At 34.9% G+C, this 15,921-nt stretch overlaps 1 protein-coding gene and 1 long non-coding RNA gene across 3 annotated transcripts; one reads left to right on the top strand and one right to left on the bottom strand.

Moving 5' to 3' along the window:
* Nucleotides 1–633: 633 nt before the first annotated feature.
* Nucleotides 634–10,761, bottom strand: LOC128678342 (uncharacterized). Of its 2 annotated transcripts, none has more exons than XR_008405630.2 (5): nt 10,580–10,761; nt 8,553–8,735; nt 6,570–6,687; nt 1,342–1,685; nt 634–955 (listed from the first exon to the last, which is right to left on the bottom strand). It is a non-coding gene; the product is annotated as an uncharacterized LOC128678342 (long non-coding RNA). The 2 variants fall into 2 exon arrangements; XR_008405629.2 differs by having other exon boundaries at nt 1,333–1,685.
* A 499-nt stretch (nt 10,762–11,260) lies between these two features.
* Nucleotides 11,261–15,657, top strand: LOC128678356 (uncharacterized). The gene is made up of 3 exons (XM_053759827.1): nt 11,261–11,675; nt 12,711–12,914; nt 14,706–15,657. Exons 1-3 carry the CDS (start codon nt 11,424–11,426, stop codon nt 14,988–14,990), a joined length of 741 nt encoding a protein of 246 aa, XP_053615802.1. The 5' UTR covers nt 11,261–11,423; the 3' UTR covers nt 14,991–15,657.
* Nucleotides 15,658–15,921: the final 264 nt, after the last annotated feature.

Consider the following 15,921-nt stretch of genomic DNA (forward strand, 5'->3'; position numbering starts at 1 on the left):
GTCTATGGGAAAAGTTTAGTAGCGCTTTAGTCCTAGGCTACGCCACATTGCGAATGCTTGCCATTAGTTGTGGGTCGGCACCTAGCGCGGGGGGCCTTTCAATGGTAGGCACCTCATGTGGGATGTCTGTAGGCGACAAGAATAAATGTCACCAGAACATTCAATGAATTATTAGGTACCTACTGGTTGTACGGAGTCCTACTAATTCCATGTTAATACTCGATAAGATTAGACCATAGATTTAGAAGGGATGGAACTAGTAGGTAATTCGTACAAGTACCTATCTACTAATTCCATGGTGAGTGCATATGCATTCTACTAATTTCCCGCGCGCGGAGACGGTGACAAGACTTTAGAGGCCATAGACCAACAAGACGAGGGGCGACACGAGAAAATTTCCCATTTTCTTTAAAAAAATATTTTCTTTCGCTTTCAGAGGAAGGAACAGTAGGTAGGCACCTACCTACTTTAAAAACATTTAAAAGCCATGTCAAAACCTACCTATGCTATATTCGCAAACTACGAGATTCTTGAAAATATTATATGATCATAAGTAGGTACAATCAATAAATAATATTACCTAGCACAAGGCGGAAATAGTGCAATTTGCATATCTAAATAAAAAAAAGCACAAACTTTAAATTTTTTTATTATTAAATCAATGAGGCATTTGTTTAAATTTAAATTGCTGTTTTAATCTACTATTCCACTGCGGTTTGACTTTAACTTCCTCAGGGATATTTTTGTGATCATGTTTCAATAGCTTACTACATAGTAATAGTGCAGTTATTACTGCTATTCCGGTCATGAAAGATAAGTAACAAAAATGTACCATTTTAAGAGATTACTATTGAATTTTTGACTATCAAGAAAAGGTTTTATTTTGGGATAGCAGCAGTGGCCTCGGTTTTGATTAAGTTACAGAGTGCATCAGAGCTTCCTTTCGCTTCAGCAACTGAAACAAAATACACAACGATATTATCTTTGTCTGAATTACGAACTGAAATAGTGATGCCACCAGCGGATCTCAAATAGAATTAGAATTTTCAAACCCTACTGTGGACTTTTCCTGGAAAAATGTCAAACATGATCAAAAGATTGAACTAGTCGATAATAAAGAATTCTATTCTTTTCAAACAGAAGTTTTTGGATAAGTAAAAACAAGGCAATATCATTTAAAAAATTCTATGATTTTTACTACAATCTACTGTCATCTATGTCTAGCACATAAACCTACAGAATCTACACCGATAAAAATGAAAACACAATTTACTTCTACCAAATAAAATTTATTCAACACTCATCGGGATACAAATTGTGAAAATTACGAACCGTACATACACAACTTAGTTAGCTTTCTTCTTCGAACTAAATGCACATCTCAGAAGTTTTTCACATAGAATAGGACCGCCTACTATAACACCTGCTGCCACTATAGCTGTAGCACAACTCATGCATATCATTTTGTAAAATATATTTGCGTCTTTGCTTCAAATCGTTCTTCTTCTCATGCTGTCAATATGGCACACCACACTCAGGACAGATGGGTACAGACGGACAGACACACTTTTTCTCGAAGAAGCCTTTTATGCAGAATGGTACGCAAAATATGAATGCAGTGGCACCAATTATACTGAGAACGGGTACACAAATCATATACAGCAAGCTGAAGTGAACCGAGGATCCTGTAACAAACAATTGGGCGTTTACATTCTCGGTCTAGATTAATTTAATTTCTTGACACAAGACTGGGAGATCTTTTTGTCATGGAAATTTGTAATGCATGCCAAAAAATAGCCGTTGAGGAGTTTCCTCGTTGAAAGCTGATCCTGGGTGCACTATAGCTTCAAGGAAATAGATCTTTGTCTTTAGAAACTAACACATCACAGGTCTCATCAGCAGTCACAATAATATTACAAACAACATTAGAAATCTAGTGTTGACTGAAAAGTTATATCAAAGAATGTACCTAAATTAAAGATATTAAATTTGAACAGAGATTGCATATAATTCAAAGATTGCTTGCTGATTACATAATACTACTGCAGCCCAATGGGTGAAGAATTTAAATCGGCTATTTGTTTAGCACCTCATTTTAATAGCGATTCAATACAATGCCACATGTTTAAAATAAATAATCAAGTCTACATTGCACTATTAATACCGTTTGATTCAGAATTATTTCAGAAACGTCAAGTTAAAGAACACCGTATGGAGCCTATAGACGGTAAGTTACTATACATTACAGCAATCGATTCGAATCAAGATAAATTTTATTAGACACTGTAAAATTATTGTAATAATTCGACAATAGTGAAACATGATAAAGTTGGAAAGATGGAAACTCACAATCACAGCTCGCCGTATATCAATGTGATGTTGATATCATTTGTATCAATTTAGACACCGAAAGATAGTCCAGATAGCACAATAATCCTTGCGCAATTCCACAGTAATTTCATACTCATATTGCAACAAAAAAAAATTTAAACAACTATTTCCGAAAACCTAAAAAATTTGACTAATTTGACATTACGATTGCAATAGTAAAATACTTTTCTAAATTTAAATTTGATTTCTGATTGACATTATGAAAGAAGTTTTCAAATCAGAAGCGTTCTCGTCATGTGCAAATGAAGAGTGACGTCAACTCTGTTTTGTCTTTGGAATTTCTGGTGATGATAAACTTTTAAGAGCCTATCCGCATTGGGATATTTTGTTAATCAGTTATTTTTTATTTAAAAGTAATTCTACATTTTATATTACGAGGTGGCAGCGGACTAAACATAAAATAAGGACACACGTATAAATTTTGGAAATGTAAATATTCACATTTAAGTATTTTACCATCAAAGATTTGAATACCAGTTTTTTGAGGAACTAAATATAAGTACTAAGTATAACAAAAATAAATTTAAATGCTATTTCAGGGCATTTGTACACTAGATACAATGAATTTTACTGTCCGCCAATCCGCCATTTCATGGTCCTAGCTAAAATTAGGGAAGGCTTTTGCCCAGCAGTGGGACAAACAGCTAGAAAAACCAAAAATGGGCACATAAAAGAGAATGTTAAAAAAATTGATTTTATCAAAAATAAAAATGTGAATCCCCAATTGCAGACAAACAAAAATCGCTTTGAACCATCAATCTCGTCTAGTCCTAATTTTTCATCTCATTATTAAAATTTAGTATAACAAACATGTTTGATCGCATATTAAACAATGTAAACTTATTTACTAATAAGTTTAATACAACTAATATTGCATGCATATGGATAGAGTCTACGATGTTTAGCCGGCCACACACGTCACGGTTTTCCAGAGAGAAACTTTCGCACGCAACCTCATGCTCAGGTCAACCAGTGCATGTGAGGAAGTTCTGGTATACGTACAGTGTCTTTCGAAACTATTGTTTTATACAAACCCTGTATACATAACCTAGGCCTATTATGGCCAAAATGGCGATTGCATTATGTAATATTTCTGGTATCGACAAGTCAATCAGTCAATCGCCCGCTTAAATGCCCTCGGGAACTGCTTTTTCTTCGTATTAAAATGGGATTGGAGAAGAAGATATCCATAGCTCATTTATAATATACATAGCGCCATCTAGTGTCTTTATTGCAAAGTTTATTTTATTAGCATTTAGCGCCAACTATAATTAGCGCCTCCTCCTATAATATACTACAGGTTTTTCGCAAATCCCACGGGAACAATAGTTTTTCCGGAATAAAAGGTTCTCCATACATAATCTTAATTATATTTAAGCGAAATTTCAAGAAGATTGGTTGATTAGATAACGCGTGAAAAGGTAACAAACAAACTTACTTTCACATTTATTAATTACACTTCATTAAGGCTACATTTATATATAACATAGGAGTCGCCGCAGGTGGCATAGTGTTTTCTGTACAAAACTATAGTTTACGTTATAATCCAAGATTCTGTACATTATTCTGATTACATTTAATTATATTTGAACCAATTTTTTACAAAAAAAAATTGTCGTCAAGATCTCCCTGATCTTGTTGCATTCAACGCGTGCCAAAAATCACGTCCGTGCAGTAAACAGTTGAGGAGGTCCCTCGTTGGGAGCCGATCCTAGTAATCCTTGTCATAATAATGAAATTATCATAGAAAATGAAACAACGACATGGAAAATTTAAACTGCGTAGCACAAGTGGAAATAGGTGAAATTTAATTTGCTGAAATTTGATAATCAAACATACATCGGGATAAATGAAACTAAACGAAAGCTTGTAACCCTAATATTATAAAATAAAATGCGAAAAAAAACTGTTTGTTTATTTGTAACTTCTATATAGATATGAGGATATAGAGGACAAACAAAGTCAGAAGTCGACGCTTGTCACTTTAGCTTCTTGGAATGGAAGGGGCACATTGTTGGAATATAACCCACCCTCTCCAATATTTATTTCCTAATTTTTTTCGATTAAGCCGAAATTCTGAATACAATAAGATGAAATCTGATGCCAATGCAATATTATTGTAAAATTGAGCTGATGAAAGCTGAAGGCGGCAATATGTGATTAGGAAATATATTATTTGCGATAGAATAAAAAAGGAATATTAAAGGAATATTTCTACTCATCTAAAAAGGATCTGACTTAACCAGAGCTGAGTGGACACAAGTGAGGATTCAATGTAAGCACAACCAAAACATGAGGTCTGTCTCATTTCAAGTAGCCGACGGCAGTGTGATGAGTAAGTAGCCCACAGGAGCTATGAACCCGTAATTATGCGAATTGCTTCCAAACTATAATGATACTCGTAGCAGCCATCACAAAACTGCCCATTTAGCTTTGGCAGACAAACTTCATCAAAGTAATACACTTTAGTAGCATAAGAAATACAAAAAAACATGTTCTACCAAATTTCCTCTCCGCCTGTCTTTTGATTGACATCTGGGCCTAAATTGACAGTTTTAGTTAGCAACCTGCGCGTGACCATGTTTGAATGCTTTTTATCACGATTTATTCCCTAATTATAAGCGCTGGAACAGTGATTGCATAATTTTTATGTCAAATTATCTTCGTCGATGATCTTGCCAACACTCGACAAAGGACAGCTCGCCAAGTTGACTTTCTTGAGGCCAGTATTACTGTTAGACCTAATAGATCACTTCTTGAGTGATGTCGCACCTCAGGTGCGGAATTTGAGATGGACGAAACATAAACATAGACTGTCAATGATGTGAGCGGATGATAGCAGTCAAAACAATTAGCGCTTGTGATCAAAAGGTCCGAAGTTCGAATCTTACTCGTGCCATTTTAGGCTGCACACCAATGTGAGTCAAGCTTCCTCTCAAAGAAGGAAAACATCGCGAGGTAACTTGCACACTGGTAGACTGTTAAGGCCACTACTGGATATGTTAAAATTGAGCTACTAAATAGTGGTATTCGCAACTCAGATGCTGTTAGGCCATTTGATTAAGACCTGACACCTGTGTTAGCAACAACATGCTCGATAAGAACTTTTGTGCGCTGCAGATTACGCAAACGCAATACTTTGACTCTCAAGATGCGCATTTTTACCTATGTTATTAGAGCTTAGGAATAGTTTTAAGTCCTGGTAACTCACATATACAAGGTCTAATAATTTATCTACTGTTTTGGTTTAGACTTTTAACAAAGCTCATAGTACACTTATTAATTTTTAAAATTGAGAATATGTACTTGAACTCATATAATTCTGGCACGTCTGATGAACGGTACAGACGTTGAGAGGTATTGTCAGGTAGATTATATTGAGAAAAGTAAACAAAATAGCAGCCTGCATGCCCGTAAATCATAGGACACTTCTATATTATATACTAATTCTATGTTCTTTACAAAATGACTATTATATCTATACGCAACATCTTGTTCATCAAAGAGAATTACTTACAACGTAATAGGCAAACCGAAATTATTAATAACCCCTATAGAAAGAAAGAAAGAAAACATTTATTTGCCAAAAACATGAGTACAAATAGTCAAAATGAATTAGACCTACACGTTTTACCGAATATAGGTATGCAAATATAAATAAATAAAGAGGAGCATGCTATCCACTACAAATCCAAAACAAAAAAACAATTATAATGTACTTATACTAGCCCTAAATTCTATTCGAGTCTATCATTAAAGAAATCATTTAAAGTATAATAACATTTATCAGTTAATAAAGACTTGAGGTGCTTTTTAAATAGATTTAAATTGAAGCTTTTATATTGATTTGGAATTTTGTTGTAAATTTTCGGTGCCATACATACTATGCTATTTGTATTAATACTGAAAAAGAGCTAGATGTAGGAGCCGAATCTTTAATTATTTATCTACGGTACCAAGTTTAAAGATAAATTAACATTTTGCCTATAATATGCATCAATAAAATCATTATAAAAGCCAAATATGTCAATTTCGTATGAAACAATATCTATATTATTTAAAAGGTCGTGTCGCGCGCAAGCTGCCTACTAATAAACGTTCAAAAAGATCAGCTTAGTTGCTATTAAATTTGTAAATTCAAGTGATACTAAGAATGAAGTACCGGATTCAACACTCACCGAACAAAACGGACAGCATCAGCGGTCGCTGTTACTTCATGTCGGTGTTCTGTGAGGGCTCAGCCGGTGAAACCAAACTGATCAAAATTTGTAGGCAGCTCAACGCTCTACTTGCGACCTGTTTGGACAAAGGAATTTTGAGTTAAAGATCGTTGAACACACCCTCTTAAACTTACCTAAAGGTTAAAAAGACATGCTCGTTACTAACATACTTTAAACACATCAACCAATCACAGACTTCGTTATAATACTTCATATCTTGAATTGGTGGATGAGTAAAAAAGCCTGTTAGTGGTGAATTCTCTGTTTGCAGCAGAAGCTTGTCAATACATGGACGCATTAAGGCAATGTTAATTCTCTTTAAACTTGATCAAAAATTTTGGAGAATTTTATGCATTACCTTAGACAGGGGAGGAATTCGATCAGTATTTTGCAGGTTTTTAAAGTCGAGGGAAATAATTTAGAGTCTTCTTTCCATGGTACAGGTGGTACAGCTACCGCTAAGTTAGCAGCAACATCACCTATCAAACAAATTAAACTGGATGGAACTAATTTTAAAAGTGACGTCGAGTAAAACAATCTACAAATCTACCGCAGCTGAATGGCACGGAGTAGAAAATTGAATAAAATCACAAATTATATGGAAAAATAACTATAATCGCACAAGCAATATTAGCCATCAAATTGTTTTACCGTTTTGTCTCCAGCAATGAATTAGTTCCTACAAGATCTCAACAGATCTTGTTAAAGAAAATATGCACTAAAACATAACACTTATAGAAATAACAATCCGTGAAGTTAAAACAATGTATGTCACGGGTAATGCTAGGTTGATAATTAAACTTAAATTGAAATCTTTGCGCAACCATTTTGAGTTAACTTCTTTGATAATCCCTTTAATTCTAGTCAGATGAAATCCATCTGTACAGTATGATAAGTTAAATAAAAATCAAATGAATTTATCAAGGGTACATTTAATCAACATGTTTCTTACAGTGACAATTTCTTTCTCATCTTAAGTATTACGGTTTACGACGAAGAATATATTGTTTACGACCTGGACATTTAAGTGCACCACAATATTGTCCCAATCTCTTGCATGTACATTCCGATACGTCACAATCGGCTCTGCATACACAATTAGGATCTCCTGCATCTGTTCCTTTATTAGTTTTCCCAACATCAACTTTTCCATCAATACTTTTTCTTAAATTAAATTTTTTAAAGCTATTTTTTCTATCATACATTTTCCCATCTTTAACTTTTTCGTCACTTTTTTTTTTAGTTTTTTTTTCTGAAACTGGTTCACTTTTTATTTCTACATCGATTTTCTCTGGAATTTTCTCAGTTTCAGTATTTTCAGTTTCATTATTTTCAGTTTCATTATTTTCAGTTTCATTTTCTGAAAGCGATCGTTTATTTATTAGCTATCGCAGACTTTCTCAGCAGATATTTTCAATGTATGTATCACGTGCAATCGTTACTCGAACATTATTATCCATATATGGCTGAGTAAAGTATACTTAACAACGCATTGAGACAAATTAAAACTAGAATACTTTTAATTAAATTTTGTATTATGCTCGTGGGTAATTTTAGATTTCTGTTGGTGTTTACCTAGTTTCTCATTTTATTTTAACATTACCCGTAACATATATTTAAATATTTGTGAATCGAACAGCGAAATTAATGAAATAATTGTAGTTTAAACATAAATATTTGACTGTGACATACCAATAAACAAATGATGATGAATAGACATAACAAAAACAACGCACGTTAAACACTTTATTCGAAACAAATCAGGATGATATACTCCGTTTGGAACAACACGGGCTCTTGCAAGGTTGAGTTGGTGGCATAGTTTTGCAGCATTGTTTCTTTGGCCAAACGTGATCCAATACAATTGGCCCGCAAGCTATGCAGCCGGCTGCGAGCAGCGCTGTCATGCAAGTCAGGCAAATAATCATTTCAGTTACCTACTTTTTTTTGTAAGACACTTGAAGAATTTGTTCAAGCCCAGTTGGCGGTAGCAGACTGGAACACAGGACAGAATTGAAGCGGTTGCGATCAAGGCGTAAAGGGACAGGCAAATCATCTTCTAATTGGATTCGTTGCAACGTGTCTCCACGTCAGCGATTCTCAAAGTGAAGGCAGCTTATGATCCTGGAAAGAAGAAATATTTTCAGAAAATATGGCTTATAAAGAAACTCCCTCCTTCTAATTTAAAATCAAATAATGATTCTAGCAGAACGCGCAGTTTTAGGGGGTGTCGCTGGTAGTAGCTCGCGACATGCAGTTTTCGATGTATGGGTTATAGAGAAAGGAGTAGGCACACACACCATATGTAGTTGGCGCCTGTCTATATGACGACGCAGAATGTATAGTAGTTTAATTATAGCAAATAACCATAAAGCCCATATAGTTTTCTCTGTACAGATTGCGGCATCGCGTAAATTCCTGGTGTATCCGAAACGCCGAAATACGCCACGAGGCCTTTATTGCAAAGGGGCGCCAGCATGTCGATTGCACAGGGACGCTAAATAGGCTAGAGCCGCTCCATTTACTTTTTATCGTGCGTGTTTCACTGACACTGAATTAAGATTTTATTCAAGTCGCCAATAATCGAATGTAGACTATAACGGTTAACGACATGATGGCAAGTTCCATACACATTATTAAATTCAATAGTAAACAGTGTGCAAGTTTCTGCACGTTATCCTATAATGGAAGCTAGTGGTGCCCTATGAATACAACTATATGATACCATACTGATATTGGTACACATGTGTCACAAGTAGGATTCTAACCTGAGACCTTTCGATCACAGACAGGCGTTTTAACCACTGTACCACCACGGCTTCCATTTTACTTTCCTAACATTGATTTTCAGGAAAATAATTTCAGTAAGAATCAACAGAAAGGGCATAAGATTTATTCAGGATAGACCAATAACACTCTTGGCAGGGATTCATAGTTTGCGGTGATCTTTTGTTACTGTCATGTCGACTGCACACAACATTGAAAGCGTATGTAGGCATTGCGTAAAATGGATATATTAGACCAAAGCAGTCAGAATTTTTTGGAACACATTGCAGATTTTTGGTTAAAAATTTTGTTATAAAAAGTGAGACTACTTGCTGCCTATTGACTTATTTTTTTTAAGTGTCATCTGTCAATAAATAAATAAATATATCAGGACAAATCACACAGATTGAGCTATCCCCAAAGTAAGTTCGAGACTTGTGTTATGAGATACTAACTCAATGATACTATATTATATAACAAAAACATATATAGATAAACATAGCATGTATAATTTACTTTCCAACTAGTAAAATCATATTTTTTTTTTCTAATGTCAAAAACATAAAATTAGAACTTGTATTACCAGTGATACGCTATGACGTCACGACTTTGGATTCAAAATGCATTCCTAATATGAGAACAAATTGAAAATTACTTAATTATTAAAAGTGATTAATTAAAGTGATATTTCATTATTGTGTTTGGTTCTTTAAATAACTTTATGTATTTTTTTTATCCATCAAGTAGTCAATTGTACCACGTTTTAATGCAATAAAGAATTTCATTTATGTAAGAATCTGTCGTTTCAACAAAAAACTTTGTTTTGATTTCGTCTATCAACAACATATAGTTGATTTTGCATAATTATGAGTGTTAGTTTGTGAAATTAGGGCGTCAACTCTAAACAGTACAGACGAAGGTACAAAACCTGAATTACATAACTTCATGAGCGATTCCATTCAAAACGGAAAGATTTCTGTAATAAGTATATTTTCTCCTTGGATTTCAGAAGCATGTTATTTGATCTTTCACAATCGACTTCGGCCTGAGACGTTTGACGTAAGAGTGTTGAAGGATGATCCACCTATCTCTCTACTAAGGAATTGTACCCGGCGATAACTACTGATTTTTTCGAGTTTTCGTTTTTAGATTAGAATTTTGGTGTGATCATAAAGTCATGGAAATAAACTGACCACCCTTACCTCCACACATCAGCAAAAAATCAATTCCTCCAAACTGAGGCTAATTTCTCCTATCTCGGACCTGTCTTGCCTTGAATTAAACTTCTTTGATCCGAACACACATAATTTTTGTCGCGATAGAACAAAATTTTACACAAAATTTAAGACATTACAATACTCTGTCAAAATTCATACTAGCTGACGTAAATGTCCTTTGTTTATGAAAATAAAAGAACAGCCAGTTATAACTAGAATTATCTCATGAACTAGAAGGTGCCGGATTGAATGAATATGCTTCCAATAAAATCTGATACTTTGATTTTTGTAGTCACTGGATTTAGATGAAAAAAATCTCGGTGTTGCTTTTGAACACGAACACTGTGCGAAAAAAAAAGAGGATATTATTAAGTTTGTTACCTCGTGCTCTCTTCGCTCTCTCATTTTGTTTAGATCAATATGGAGCTAATAAATCTAACCTATAAGACTCAAAATATTTTTTGGTTTAATTCCCTTTTTCATACCGGGTTCCCTTGCTCTAAAGCTAACCCAAAATAGCACTTTCTTTTGCTGAAAGAAAGCACCACAGTCAGCGTCATTAAGACCAAATACCTTCTTGGTATCAAATCTTATTTCTGCAACTCGCTGAATCGCAGTGAAAACTCATTCAAAGCGCATATCTTTTTCTAAATCAGAATACGACAACGTCAGCTGTCATCAAGTAGATCGTGAATTGTTTCAAAACTCTTTAGCAAAATTCTGTCCACCATTCTAATCTAAAAAAACTTAAATGTAGCTTAAGTAGGTTACTTCGATCACTTGGCAGATTACTGCCATTGTAAGAACGTAGAAGAGAAAGTTAGTTTAAATGAGACTATTGGTGTGTTTGTTGCTGACAGTGTCAGTGTGGGGGTTCCCGGACAAGAGGGCGTTAGAGACACAGTTGTCGCAGCAATTATCGCCGCTGACACAGCAGTTGGAGCACAATCAGGCGAAGCCGAGGCAAGCGCAAAGAGACTGTAAAGGGAAGTGTGTGACCAGTATAGCCCAGAAGGCAGCGGCCGAGGCTAAGGCAGCCCAGGCAGCCCAGAACGCAGCTGGAGCGCAGGCAGCTCACATGGTTAGATTTTTTATTATTATACTGTATGGTACTACTTTCTTATCGAGTGTTGTTGTTAACACTGCTGTCAGATTTTCTCTTATAATTGTTCTTATTGGACATGTCTTTTATAATTATTTACTGCCATCTAGTAGCAAATCGTCATACGCGTACTCGTGAAATAAATAGTCGACCAATGTGTAAGCTTCCTCAAGATATTTTCCTTCAACGGAAGGAAGTAGTTACTTAGTGATCTATGACTAATACTTTACATTAGCCAGATTGTATTGTTATTTTATCTCCACGTTCCGAGGTTCCACGTTATTCCAAGTTTCATTTTATCCATTCTATAAAATTCATTGACATTCGTCTAATAGTTAATTATCCCAAAACTATCAAAAAAATGTACATGTATGATAAGATAATAAAATACCGATTATATCAGGTACCTTTATCGTTTAAAGTAAAGAGTTTTAGATAGATTTGTAAGCATTTTATTTTAAATAGCAAAAATGTTTTCACGAAATTTTGCTTACATGATTCTACTAGGAAGATTATCTTAAAAAATATTAATTTTCTTAGCATTATTTTTTTCTTGCACAATTTCAGGGAAACGTTATTGTCAATGTAAAAGCCTTTAACATTAATGAAGTCTTATTTGTGACGCAGCCTCTCGTCCATTGATTAAGTGGAAGTCGTAAATTGTTTGAAATTGTATTAATAAGGCAATGCTAATAAAACTTCAACGCTTTCTGAGATCGAAAACATCAGAGCTGTTGGGTCGCTGCCGTAGTAATAATTCATGAAAATAACATTATTCTGATGACCATTTAATATCTTTCCGTGTCTGATATCTTACTAGGCGACTAAAGTGTACAGTTACCTTGGCAGCTGAAAGGCAACAAAAGTATTCCCAAGGAAGAACGACGACGTCAGATAGGCGGTCAGCTTCTTGGGAGTCATTACACTTTGAACACGTGACGACGAGAGAGATATAGCGAACTAAAAACACGAATAGCAGATAAAAATGATTGAGGAGCACATAACGTATTTCAGGTTAAAACTCAATTAGCAGAGAAAGCGCTTCAAGCAGCGAAGGCAGCTGAAGCAGCGCTTGCTGGTAAGCAGTCAGTGGTGGAACAACTACAACAAGAAGTGAAGGAAGCTGAAGCGGTCGTCGCTGAAAACACCGGAGCTGTGAGGCAGCAACAGGGTACAGTCGCTGCTGCGGTGCAAGCGGCCCAACAGGCAACCACACAGGTAACTAATTGCTAATACTGTAGCTTCATCATCATCATTCGCACTTTTGATAATCCCCACTGCGGGATGGAATAAGCCTACCTTATTTTTATGTAATAGCCATTTTTTATGTCTCCCAATTGGGCGAAAGCCTCTCTTCCATCCTTCCAAGCTTCGTTTTATTTTGGGCCATGGATATCTCAAAATCTTGTGAGGATCTTTGTGAATTGAATATTGAAATTTTTGAAGGGACATCATAAATTCTGGAATGATACACTAGATTCTGTGGAATTCTGTGTGATTTCTGTGATAATAAAAGCTTGTATGTTTGTATTCAAAGTTCAGTTGATTAAACCCGTGTCTAATTATAAGTCGTAAAGTACAAAACAGAGTCCTTGTCCTTTTTTAATTATCCAGTTGATTTCAATTAAGTTTTAAATCAATAAATCAAAAAGGCGTTTATGTTTAACATGATTTGAGTTACTGTTGACGCCAATAGCTACTTTTGGCAGACATTTAAAAATTTTGAAAAACAACATTTGTATTTTTGACTTTGAACTGACTCTATATTTTTTTGCCAGTATTTATCACAAATTTTCAAAATTTTACTTTGATTGGTTCCTATTTGAATTTGGTCTTCAACAATTTCGACCGGATGCATGAGAAATCAAAGTTTTACACAGTCCAAATATTTATGTTTACATCACTTTAATTCAAGTTTAAAAACGGTTCAGTATTTGGTTCTAATTGTTGAAGAGCCTTAAGTCTCAGATGGACTTTATGTAAAACTTTGTTTTCTTTTGTCCCAAGGGCTAACCCTGACGATATTTGGAAGAATAAAGCAAACCTAGGAAAAGCAATGGTTTGTATATCTGGCGTCGGTATTGTGGCGGCCGTGCTATTTCTAGGATGTATTCCGGCTGCATACAAAACTTTTAAATCTACATGTTATTGTAAAGGAAGTGGAAATGCTCGAAAATGCCATTAGAATGATGGACGTTGTGTCAATGTTTATTCAATCAAAATAAACTTAATACCATTTCCATTGTTTTATTTGTTTCTAGCAACAGTAGGTACTATAGTTTAAATTATATGTAATATAACCATAATAACAGTACATTACGGTACGTTTTTACGCAAACAGAATTGGCTTTGGAATGAAATTTGCGTCTTCTGTATTTTAATTTAGCTTTTAGTGTATATGATGGATAGGATAGACAGGATGTATGCATCCTAGTAAGTTGTAAAATCCACTTCATCTTAAAGGATCCGTTTTTCGTAGCGGGCCTCTGAATACTGACGTGTGACCTTGATAACTATTAAGTTTTATATCCTGACAAACAATGTACAGCAATGTTAGCATCTGGTAGATCTCCAGATGCTTACACACTGCTGTACATTGTAAACTTCTTAATTAATACATTGGTCAGATTGGCATATAAAATGATTTGACACGTGTTGGATTTAAACCTGAAACTTTCCGATCTACAACATTATTTACTTTGTTTTGGAATAAATTACTCCATAAATACTGGATGCAAGGTTTTTAGTCAGTCTGTGTGAAAGATGAAATTTATTAACAGTAGTAATAATTATCATCGTCCCTCCTCTCTTTTCTGAAGCTCTCCTTCAAAACACATTCGCTAACACCAGGCAATACAATAGTAATACATCAGAATGTAAGACGCTGGGTCAAATTCACGTCAAGTATGTGTGTGCCATAATTTTAAACCGCATATTTATTTGACCACGCTACTACTAATGATGATCTATGAATATAACCGTAGTTTATTAAAGAAATTTCACTTGCAGCACAAACTTATGATCCAAGCTACACAGCTGGCCTGCCAGTTGGAGAAGTCAGCTCACTCAGTCTTAGAGAAGACGAAGATAGGACTCCAGGAGAAATGTCACAATCTGTCTGAAGCCAGAGCTAGATTAGCTCACCTACAACACAAGCTGCAATGCGCGTGCGCCGAGTGCTCGGCCACGAGGCAGGCAGCCCACACAGCTTGCGAAGCCGCAAGAGCAGCTTGCGGCAATGCCCGAAAGAAAAAACACATTAGTAAAGTACAAAATACGATAGAAAGTAGGTAAGGTTCAATAGTGCTCGTTGTTGTAAGCAATTTGATAAATTTTGGCCCTAGATAAAACTATTTTTACGCTTCGTTTTAAGCCAAAACGTATTTGGTTATTTTGTTTAGCTATGACAAGACGCACGTACGGTTATACAGACTTGATGTTTTATTGACTAATATAGTTGTATGTGTGAAATTTACATGATAATTATGTTGGAGATATAAACTGTAGTTCAGTTTACGAATAGTACCTAGTATACGAATGCAATTGAAATATTTATTCTATCAAGTTGTCTAAACTTTGTTTTTGAGTTAGATGGAAAATGCGGTTGTTATTGTCAATCTTTGAGTCGAATATTGTTGTCACGTTCTAACAAGGTTTTTTTTTCCGAATGTGATGTCAATGACTTGGTGATGATTTGAGATATTCTTCATGTTTCAACCGACTCATAAATTAACCTAACAGCAAATGTCCTGTCTGTATACTCGACTAAGCAAGCAGTTTTGAATACAAATTCTTCGTTATCGCCATTTTTCCGATTACTGTGAATATTTCGCGGATTGTAATGATTTTAGATTAATGTGATTTACTCTAGTTTGATAATTACGTTACATTCAGATGTGTCGTTTAGATTTTGATAGAATTACATTTGTTTAAGCTGCTGTTAAATATAATGTTAGAATTTCTTAATGTTTTATTTTAGTTAATTTTACCTCGCCATTGACCAGCATGCTTGCTCCACACTCACTCTCTATATTGCTATAAGTATATAGCAGTATGTATGTAAATATAATTCAACTTTCTGCTTACCTTACATTTGAAAATATTATCTGTCAGTACATTTTTCAAACCCCCGAGACAGGAGTTATAGTTTAACGTAGAGAGACATAGATATCTGTCCGTCATAGCAGCTGACCAGATTTTGATCTAATCTAGATTTTTTTTGTTT

Source organism: Plodia interpunctella, chromosome 19 (genome assembly GCF_027563975.2).
Source record: "Plodia interpunctella isolate USDA-ARS_2022_Savannah chromosome 19, ilPloInte3.2, whole genome shotgun sequence".
NCBI lineage: Eukaryota > Metazoa > Arthropoda > Insecta > Lepidoptera > Pyralidae > Plodia > Plodia interpunctella.

What these genes read in the sequence shown, in the direction of transcription:
- LOC128678356 (XM_053759827.1), top strand. Translation starts at nt 11,424, where the DNA reads ATGAGACTATTGGTGTGTTTGTTGCTGACAGTGTCAGTGTGGGGGTTC. An exon ending in GAGCGCAGGCAGCTCACATG is followed by an intron (nt 11,676 to 12,710) that starts GTTAGATTTTTT and finishes AACGTATTTCAG; the next exon opens with GTTAAAACTCAATTAGCAGA. An exon ending in CCCAACAGGCAACCACACAG is followed by an intron (nt 12,915 to 14,705) that starts GTAACTAATTGC and finishes TTTCACTTGCAG; the next exon opens with CACAAACTTATGATCCAAGC.